Genomic DNA, 9,956 nt, shown 5'->3' with positions numbered 1-9,956 from the left:
TTAACACCTCCCCAGTCCGCAGGAGCTCCCTCCACAGGTAGTGTTGAGTGGGCCGCATGGGGCACACATTCCAGTGCTCACTGCTAGGTTCCCAGTGCAGGGGGCACTGCAGACACTGCCTACCACGGGCCGGGATCCAGACATGCAGAGGTCCCCACAGACAACTCCACCTCGAGAGCTGCTGACACCTGCAGGGACAAAAGCTGGGTCAGGTGACCTGGCTGGTGACCTCATCCAGTCACCTTTCTTTGATCATCCAAGAAAGAACTCAAGGGTCTTCAGGCCTAGTTCTGAAGGAACAGAGGGAACCCTATCCTGGGAGTTAGGAGACTTGGTCTGCTTTGTGACATTGAGCAAGTCCCTTCCCTTCTCTCGGTCTCATGTTCCTCAACTAGATGAGGTGGGGATTGTACCGAATGACATCTGAGTTTCCTTCCTGCAGTGATATTTTATTATTCTTTCTCTCCCCTCTCAATCCATTCATGCCACAAGTTTCTTCCAATAAGCTAATCTCAATCTCTCCTGCTGTATGACCAACCCACTCCCCTATACTGGGGGAATTATTGGAAACATTTCTTTCAGTGTCTCCATACACTCATAACTAGGAAATCTTTTGTTGACCCATCTACGATTTTCCTTTGCAGAGCTCAAGATACTTACAAACATTCACAGCTCCCACACCTTCACACAGCCTGAATAGGGAAAAGGTGAGGAAGGAGAAGAGAAAGCAGGTTAGAATGAGATCCACAGATTTTCCTTAAGTGCTGAAAAAGATGATCTCAGGGCTATTTCTAGAGTATATTTATGCCTTTGTGCAGCTTAGAAAAAGACATATTTCTGACATTTGCAGCCATGTCAAGGCATGTTATTTGGAAAGCAGGGTATGGGCTGGATTTCAGCTCTCACTTGCTCCTCAGTAGGCTGCCTTTGAGCAGTGCACAGCCTGAATGCTTATCCTGGTAGACATGGGTAGGCTCAGCTTTAGGGAGGAGAAAGTCCTTTTGGACAGTCACATGAGGCCAGGGTCAGAATTGGCCAGCAACTCCACCCTAGGGCAGGGTGGTCTCTTAGAAACCAGGCAAGGTGTGGGTCTTGGAAGAGTTAGGATGCTCTGAACTAAGAGATAGGGTGAATAGGTTCTAATGGTAGTGGGGCCCTCCATTCTCTGGTACTCTGGAAATCACAGTGACGCTGACTGGTTTTTCATCTGTATGATGAGGGGAAAATGATCAATATCCAGTCTTCTGAGAACTAGATCTACAAAGCTAAGAGCCTTACTTGGAGCTAGTTCTTGGGACCTGTTTGGGATGGAAGGTCTATGCAAGTGGAATTCTTAGGGCAGCTGAGTTGGGCCCCACCTCTGTTCCTCGCCCTCCAGCAGGCGCCTGTAGGTGGCGATCTCGATGTCCAGCCCCAGCTTGGAGTTCATCACCTCCTGGTACTCCTTGAGCAGGCAGGCCATGTCCTGCTTGGCCTTCTGCAGGGCCTCCTCCAGCCCGGCCAGCTTGCAGCGGGCATCACTAAGAGCTGCCTCACCATGCTGCTCAGACTCAGTCACTGCAGCCTCCAGCTTGGTATTCTGGGAGCCCAAAAGAGAAGAAGGTGGGTTATTGTCCCTTGGTCTCTCTGTCCATTTTTTGGATTTGCTCAGTTTCTTCCACCCAGTTGGGAACAGATACCCCAGGAATAAGGCTTTCTCTCCTTCATCCCCTGAGTCTCCCTGAGTTACTACAACCAGTGAGTCTAGTCATATAAAGGGACCAGAGAATGAATGGGAACATCTAGATTGTATAGACATTTGCTGTGTGGGCCTGGGGAGGCCCCCAGCCTCTCTGGTCTTAAGCATGGGCTGACCCATACCTGGCACTTGGCATTCTCCACCTCAGCTGTCAGCCTCTGGATCATGCGGTTCAGCTCATTGATTTCTTCCTTGGTGCGGCGCAGGGTCTCCCCATGCCGGATCACTGTGGCCTTCATCTCCTCACACTGTGGGAAAGCAGAGATGCTCATCAGGAGACCAGAAATAATGTGTGGGTTGTGCAGTGCTCAACCTGCACAATCATACATGGTAGCCCTGCCCATGCCACCCCAATGAGACCTGTCTGCCCTACCCTTATACATCCCTAGGAAAGAACCCTCCACAAATGTCTTAGGCATCAGAATCCCCATACAAAAAAAGACTTTTCTAATATATACCTTACACCCTCCTACTGGCATATCTAGGAGACAGATGTCTGTGCCACTCACCTTAGTGCGATACCAGGACTCAGCCTCAGCCCGACTGCGACTGGCGATATCATCATACTGAGCCTTGATCTCAGCAATGATGTTGTCCATGTTCAGGTCCCGGCTGTTGTCCATCTTCACTATGACTGAAGTATCTGAGATGTGTGAGTAGAGAACGCGGATCTCCTGGGGGGTGGGGGGGGTTGGAGATAGGAGATGAGGAAGGACAACCATTTTATCTGGACTTATCCTGATCCACAGTTACTCTTGGCCTATGGCTATAACACCCTTTACTTACCTGGAGCCAACTATTCAAGGCTGGAACAGAAAATCCCCTGATGACATTGTATAACTTTCTGCACAAATATGAACTCTCTCTTAGAAGAAAACAAAACCACTCCCTAAATGCTTGATTCTGGGATTATTCAGGCTGCTTCCCTTCAGCCAGCATGCTCTAGGATACTCCCGAAGGACTCACGTTTCTGAGACCAATCACATAAAGGAGGGCCGTTGGCTGCTAGAGAAGATCATGGGCCAGAGCAAATGAATTGAAGCTTGCTTGATGCCTGGCATGACCTATGCCTGGAGCCTTATTGGCTCAGGGAAAGGTCTTGGGCTGGTTTTGCAACACTGCCATCCCAGAGAGCTCACACTCTCATCCCTGATTAATTTTGACCTTTTTGGTTCTTCATCTCTCTGCCTCCCTTATCCTTCCTTTTCCTTGTCCTCTCTAAGTATCTACCCTTGAGCCTGGGATCACATGTCAGCAGGCCTCCTTCATGCCTGTGGGAGTCTGGGCAAGGGTCGAATTCCATTAGAGCCACTTCTGTGCCCTCACCTCCTCATAGAGTCGCCGTAGGAAGTCGATTTCTTGAGTTAAGGCCTCGCTGTTGGCCTCCAGGTCTGACTTTCGGAGATAGGCACAGTCCACTTCCTGTGTAGGGGAGCAAGGGACCATGAAGTTGGCTCTCCTCAGGGTGCTCTGAGGACATGGCTGCAGTGTGGTGGGGTAGAGAGAACAGGGTGCTCAGGGACCCAGGGCAGGGGCTGGGCTTCAAGGCACTCACCTTCTTTAGAGCCACAAACTCGTTCTCAGCTGTGGCCCGAAGTGCAATTTCTTCTTCATACCTAAGGTAGGTGGGGGAGAATATGAATCTGTTTGAGCAGCTCTCTACCTTGGTCATGAAGCACATATGCAAACAAGCCTGATTTCTAGAGCTATCATTGCTTCATCCCCAACTCCAAAAGAAATGGAATGGCGGGATCAAGGAGAAATCAGGCAGCAAGTACTCACTCTTTTCAGCACCTCTGAACATTCCAGTGTGTGAGGGGGTGGGATTGAGATGGGGTCAGGATCTGGAAATTGTATATGTGTATGTGTGTGTGTGGTTCGGGAGTAGGAGATGCCTTCTTTTTCTTTCTTTTTTTTTTTAATCCACATCTGCACATTTCTTCCCTCTGACCCTCCTCTCATACCCATTTTGTAGCAGGTAGTGGGATACCCCCTCTGTCATTCCCTTTTAGGTTCAGCCAAGAGAAGTCACCCCCGCCACTTCCTCCTGCTCTGTGGGGAGACCAGCTCAGAGACCAGGGGAGGGGGCACGGTGGGTCTGGGAGTCTGTGGCTGAAAGCATTGCTGAAAGAAGCTAGAAACCAGATTCCTTTTGAGCACCCAGTGTGTATCCTGCATATCTTCTGTCACACTGTGCAATTAAACTCTCTCCATGGGTATGTCAAAGAAGCTCTGGTGGTGTAGAGGTTAAGACATTTGGCTGCTAACCAAAAGGTTGATGGTTTGAACCCAACAGCTGCTCTGCAGAAGAAAGATGAGGAAGTCTGCTTCCGTAAAGATTTACAGACTTGGAAACCCAATGGAGGTTGCTATGAGTTGGAATTGATTTGATGTTGATGAGTTTGGTTTGATTTGGTGACTATGTGATGTCTGTCTCCCCAGAAGTCTGTAAACCTCATAAGGACAGGGACTATGTTGATGGCTCACCCCTGAATTCCTAGTGCTCAGTAGGTGCTCAGCAAATGTTGGCTGAGTGAAGTAGTAAGCTGAAGAAGAATGCCAAGGACTTTGAGCGTTACCCCAAAGGGACCAAACCAAACCAGACCAAAACAAAACAAAACATAACCCAAACCCTTTGTTGTCAAGTCAATTCCAACTCATAGTGACCATATAGGACAGAGTAGTACCTCCCCATAGCATTTCCAAGGTTGTACTTTTTATGGAAGCATACTGCCACATCTTTCTCCCACAGCGTGGCTGATGGGTTCCAATTGCCAACCTTTTGGTCAACAGCTGAAAGCTTAACCACTATGTCACCAGGGCTCCTTTCAAAGAGGTCAAGAAACAGTAATTATGTTGAGGTCTAAATAGAAGGTCTGGTGGATGAAGAAAGAGTGTCATTTCCCTGGTGTGCTGATTGGGAGAGGAGATAAACTTCCATCTCCCAGGATGCCAGGAGCCAACCAAGAGACCCCTGTTCCTTGAGGAAGGGCAAGGAATACAGGTTTTCCCTGTCCTCAGAGACCTCAGCTACAGATCCGACACCCCTGTGCTCAGGAAGCTTGGTGTGCTGAGCCCTTTCCTGAGCCCACCCTGCCTGCACTCACTTTTTCTTGTAGCCCTCCAGCACCTCCTGCACGTGGTTGAGCTCTGCGGCCAGCCTCCCACTGTCGGCTTCCACGCACTCAGCCTCCCGCCTCAGTGTCTCAATGTAGCCCTCGAACAGGGGCTCCAGGTTGCTCTCGCAGCACTTGCGGTTCTGGAAGAACTGCCACTTGGTCTCCAGCAGCTTGTTCTGTTGCTCCAGGAAGCGCACCTGCCACCCAGATGCAAAGACTGAGTGAGTATCTCTTCTTGTAAGATCAGAGGCAAGAAGGGTCCCAACACTCAGACCTGTGGCCCCCAACCCTCTACCCAGAATCTTCCCTGGAAGGTGTTATACTATCTCTCATTGGCGGGGGGTGGGGGTGGGTGGACCACAGTAGGACTTAGTTTCCCACCTGGATGTCCTTCCTGAGAGCTGACTTCAATCACTTATAAAGCAATTTACATTGTGTCCTGGAAGGCACCCAAAATCATATTTTTGAGTCCAGACTCTGCTGCTGCTTGCTAACAATGTGCCCTAGAGCAGATCTCTTTACCCTTCTGCAAAGTGGGAAGAATAATGCTCACCTCACACAGTTCCTGTGAGGATTACATGAGCCCTTGTATGGGAAAGCATCTGCATGCTGAACAGCTACTATTGAAGTCAGGTGCTATTATATGCAGCATGAAAATGAACAGCTCAATCTTTTTAGAATAGCGGGCTATAAAATTTGAAAAATGAAGTATGTGCCAATTATTTAACTTACTACAACAATAATGCAACTAGAATAATAGTCACCAGGGATATTAGTGCAGGAATACCCTGTGCTCCAATCTCTTACTTTTAAAAACAAGGAAATGGAGACATAGGAGGGCTACCTGACTGCCCAAGACTTCAGTGGCAGAGGAAGAATGCAAACTCTGATCTTCTGTCCTACAGAGGGTTCTTCTCTCACTATGAGTTCTAATAACAGACTATTGGGCCACAAGGAAAATCTCATATCCATTACCCTGCCGCAAGGCTGGCCTACTGTCTCCATTCAGATGCTTTTGTTTAAGAACTTTGTCATATCCCTGGTAAATTCTTTCTCCACTATCCTCGGTCTGTTCAGAGTTCCAGACTCTTTTTTTGTTATTTTTTTTTTTTTTCTGTCCTTCCTGGTATCTCTCCAGCATGATTTCTCTCAAGGTTGGCTCTGACAGCTCTCCCCCAACTCCAGAACTACTTCCGAGTCTGAGCCTTCTCCTCTAGCCCCTCATCCCACCGCCACATGGCAGTTATCTGGATTTGGTGGAGAAGGCAGCTGCAGACTTCCACTGAATATGGACATCTATGGTGGTTTTAGCTGCATCTTGACCATATCCTGTCTGCCTCCCCATAAGGTCCATGAGAATGGGCACTGTGTCTCTCATTCATCCCTGGACCCTGAGCCCCCAGCATACAGTGGCTTGGACAAACCATACTGGCCCTTGCTCCATAGTCAGCAACTAAGTTGTTTCTTGATTAGAAACAACTTTGTGCTATCCAGATCCATGAGATTCCATAATCTTCCAGGATCACATCACTAATCCTGCCTCAACATAGGGAGTACTTCCACCTAAGGCATTTGACTGCTAACCAGAAGGCTGGCGATTCAAACACACCAGCCAGCCACTTCTTGGGAGGAAGACTAGGCAATCTACTTCAGTAGTGATACTGCCTCAGAAACCCAAGGAGGGGTCGCTATGAGTTGTGATCAACTCAATGACAGCGAGTTTGGTTTTGGTTTTTTGTTTTTACTTGCCTTGTAAACAGTTAATTACCTTCAACTGCATCTACATGTTGGCCTTCTGCTCAAGAGGTTTCTGTTACTTTGTTCAAGTCAACAATGTTACCTCCCAGCACTGAAGCCTATAGTTTTGCTCCTAGTTCTATTTACGGTCTCCCCCCACCCCAAATTAGTCTCTTCCATCAGACTAGGAACTCCTGATACTACTGTCTTTATGTGTCTGTGAGTGATTTTTTTTTTTTTTGCATTGGGGTCTTCCATGGGCAAGTGGTCACTTCTGTCTTCCCCATCAGTTGCCCTGTCTATGCATATGGGTGGGGGTTCAGGAAGAGTGTGATCAAGGGCACCCACCTTGTCGATGAAGGCAGCAAACCTGCTGTTGAGGCATTTGATCTGCTCCTTCTCCTCTTGCTTCACGCACTGCGCGTTGGGGTCAATCTCCAGGTTGAGGGGGGTGAGCAGGCTCTCGTTGACAGACACGGTGGTGATGCTGGGGGCGCTGGGCCCACACACGCCGCCAGAGCGGTAGCCGAAGCTGCGGCTGCCAGAGCGGTACCCTCCACAGACGCTGCGGCTGCCAAAGCCCCCAGTTAGACCACGATAGCAGGAGATGCCGCGGTAGGGGGCAGCGGTGATGCAGCAACGCCCTGGCCGGGGCCCGCAGGCGGAGACGCAGCTGAAAGCACGGCCACAGAATCCATAGGTCATGATGGAGATGGGGAGGTATCTGCACTGGAGAAGCTGGCAGGAAACAGAGCCAGAGATGTGTGCTCCCTGGGCTGTGGCAAGCCCTTTTATGTACCAGAGGAAAGAAGCAGCAAAGAGACAATAGCTGCATTTTATTGGCTTGGCATCACCCCAGTCTCTTAAGAGCCAACCCAGCTTGCCTCTTCATTATGGTTTTGTCAACAATGCCCAGCCACAGGTCCCGTTTCATCTTCAAAGCCCTTTACAAGCTTCCTCATGGCCTCTCCCCCTCCCATTGCTGCTAGAAGTGAAGGACAAGGGGTCCTGAAAGCATCTGTTGGACTCCATGCTTTGAGTGCAAGGCATGAGTGCAGTAATCTGGGGTGGAGTCTACTTTCTGAACTCTTTTCTGGAGGGGGTATAGCTGGACTACAGGCCCTGAAAATGGGCCTGCTCCATGGAAGAGGCTATGTTCCCAAAACCTCTTACTCTAGGCCTCCTTGTCTTCCTCTCTATCACTAAAGCATGTTCTTTCCTTCATTGTCAAGGTCAGCCTCTCCTATCTGGTTCCTGTGCAGTGCCCAGTTGGGGGTAGGATTGGGGGTAGAGGTTTAGGAGGAAGGTCATGGTCCTCTTACTTTCTGTGTTCTTAGAATGACAGAAGCTGTAGGACCAGCTAGGGTGTGGGAGAAACCGAGTCAAAGAGTTCAGGAAAGAACCAAGGCAATTCTTCAGAGCTCTGCATGTCATTGCCTGTGGGATAGGGAGCAGAGGTGGAAGCATGGCGTACCTCCAGAGCTCCTGTAGGAGCTGCAAGGAAGACTTCTAGAGGAGAGTGCAGTGCTGGGTTTGCGAAGGACTGGGATGTGTGCAGACTGGGTTGGGAAGAGCAGGGAACAGGGTCCATCTCTGATCTGGAGATTACAAAACCACCATCAACAAACCACACCAAACTCACTGACGTTGAATTGTTTCCAACTCATAGTGATCCTCATTGAGTTTCCAAGGCTGTAAATCTTTACAGAAGCAGACTGCCTCATCTTTCTTCCATGTAGCAGCTGGTGGATTCAAACCATCAACCTTCTGGTTAACAGGCAATTGTCCTAACCACTACACCACCAGATTTGGAGACTAGATTATAAATAATTTTTCATTCACTTATTCTAGAAATACTAATGCCAAGTGTGCACCAGACATTGCTACATTCTGGGGATCTAGCAGAGACTTGGGGTGTTTAGAGATAGGAGAGGGTGGCATGTACAAGAGGTGCCAATATTAGGCCAGTGGGGAAGGGAGAAAACCCCATGATGTCCAGGCTGAGAGTCTGATGTAAGGGTGTGAGAATCCTTTAGCTTCTACAGGAAAGCTCAGCAATAGATTCTATTTCTGAGAGATGGTTCTTGGTGTGTATTCACCTACCAGGAAGGATGAAAGGTGTTGTAGACTGGGGGCAAGGTGACCCAGGGCCCTGAAATGCAATCACTTCCTTCCCTCAGAGGATCCACAGGGTGAGAGAAGGGGTGGGGACACACAGGAATGTCTCTAAAGCCAAGCTCTCTTAATTTGGGCTATGACAGGTGATGGCTTTGATGGGTGGACAGTGGAACCATGCTAGGAGGTTTTCCCTGACCCAAAGATCTGAGCCCATAAACCCTTCCACATAAACCTCTCCAAGCACACTTCTCTATAATGGGCCTTGTATCGATAATGATAACTCTGGTGTACCTGTCTCTTGATCCAGCCACAGCCCTGCATGCATTCTACTGGTGACCTCACCTTTTACCTTCCCCACTTCCTCTCTGGGTGATTGAGCCAGTTATAGCTGAGAGTGGGGGTTGGGAAATGACAGAGGAAGGGCCCATTTTTGGTGGGGCCTGAAGGAAGGTCGATGTCTCTGTTATGGAAATCTTTCAGGAAGCTGGACAACATCAACCACTGACCCTAAAAGGAAAAGACTCCTTCACTTCCTCCTCTTGGGCCTTTGGAGAATTTGGAGGGGGTGGGCTGTGGGATAGGGATTTCTGATGGATCACACCAGAGGAATAAGTCCTTGGGGTTTTGAGGGTAGTTGATCCCAGATGAATGGCTGGTGGGATTTTTGGAGTATTTCTGTGGGAGGCTTGGCTAAGCCTTTGCTGGTCAAACATCTGCCAAACATCCAAGAAAGAGTCAGGTCTTTCTCTCCTTTCATCTTAACCCACACCAGAATTGTCAAGGACCTAGAAGTTTCTCTACACATGCCCACTGATTGAGTGAGACTTATTTCTTGGTCAAATGTTGAGGGATGCTAGGCAGTGACTTCTCCATGAAGCATTTCTCTATTTCTATCCTGCCAACTTCTCCATCCTCTGACGCTGCTCATCTATCTCAACCCAGCAGGCTTGCTATCAAGTTGGATTCTTCCATTGGGAGTCTCTGTGTTGACACACTCACCTCCTTGGGTTGCGGGAGCCATGACTGTGCCCAGACCCCTGTCCTGATTGGAAGTGATGGTAGCATGGGTCCTAGAGATAAAAGGACATGGTTTGAAGTACAGGTCCACCATTTACCACCTTGGTGACTTGGACAAATTAAGTTTTTTCAGTTTCCTTATTTGTAAAATATAAATGGCAATCCATGTTTTATTGAGCTGTTGGGAGGATTAAGTGAATACAGAGTGCCTGTTAGTGGGAAATACC

At 48.8% G+C, this 9,956-nt stretch overlaps 1 protein-coding gene across 1 annotated transcript; it reads right to left on the bottom strand.

The window, feature by feature from the left end:
* Positions 1-7,299, bottom strand: LOC103204378 (keratin, type II microfibrillar, component 7C). Its single transcript, XM_007949568.1, has 9 exons — positions 6,943-7,299; positions 4,846-5,054; positions 3,294-3,354; positions 3,065-3,160; positions 2,248-2,412; positions 1,861-1,986; positions 1,359-1,579; positions 661-692; positions 1-188 (listed from the first exon to the last, which is right to left on the bottom strand). Exons 1-9 carry the CDS (start codon positions 7,297-7,299, stop codon positions 1-3), a joined length of 1,455 nt encoding a protein of 484 aa, XP_007947759.1.
* Between the last annotated feature and the right edge of the window lie 2,657 nt (positions 7,300-9,956).

This window comes from Orycteropus afer, unplaced genomic scaffold (genome assembly GCF_000298275.1).
Source record: "Orycteropus afer afer isolate SDZICR_OR568_19922 unplaced genomic scaffold, OryAfe1.0 scaffold00247, whole genome shotgun sequence".
In the NCBI taxonomy this organism is placed as follows: Eukaryota; Metazoa; Chordata; class Mammalia; order Tubulidentata; family Orycteropodidae; genus Orycteropus; species Orycteropus afer.
Note: the sequence above shows the minus strand (reverse complement) of the source record. Positions and strands in the feature narration are given on the sequence as shown.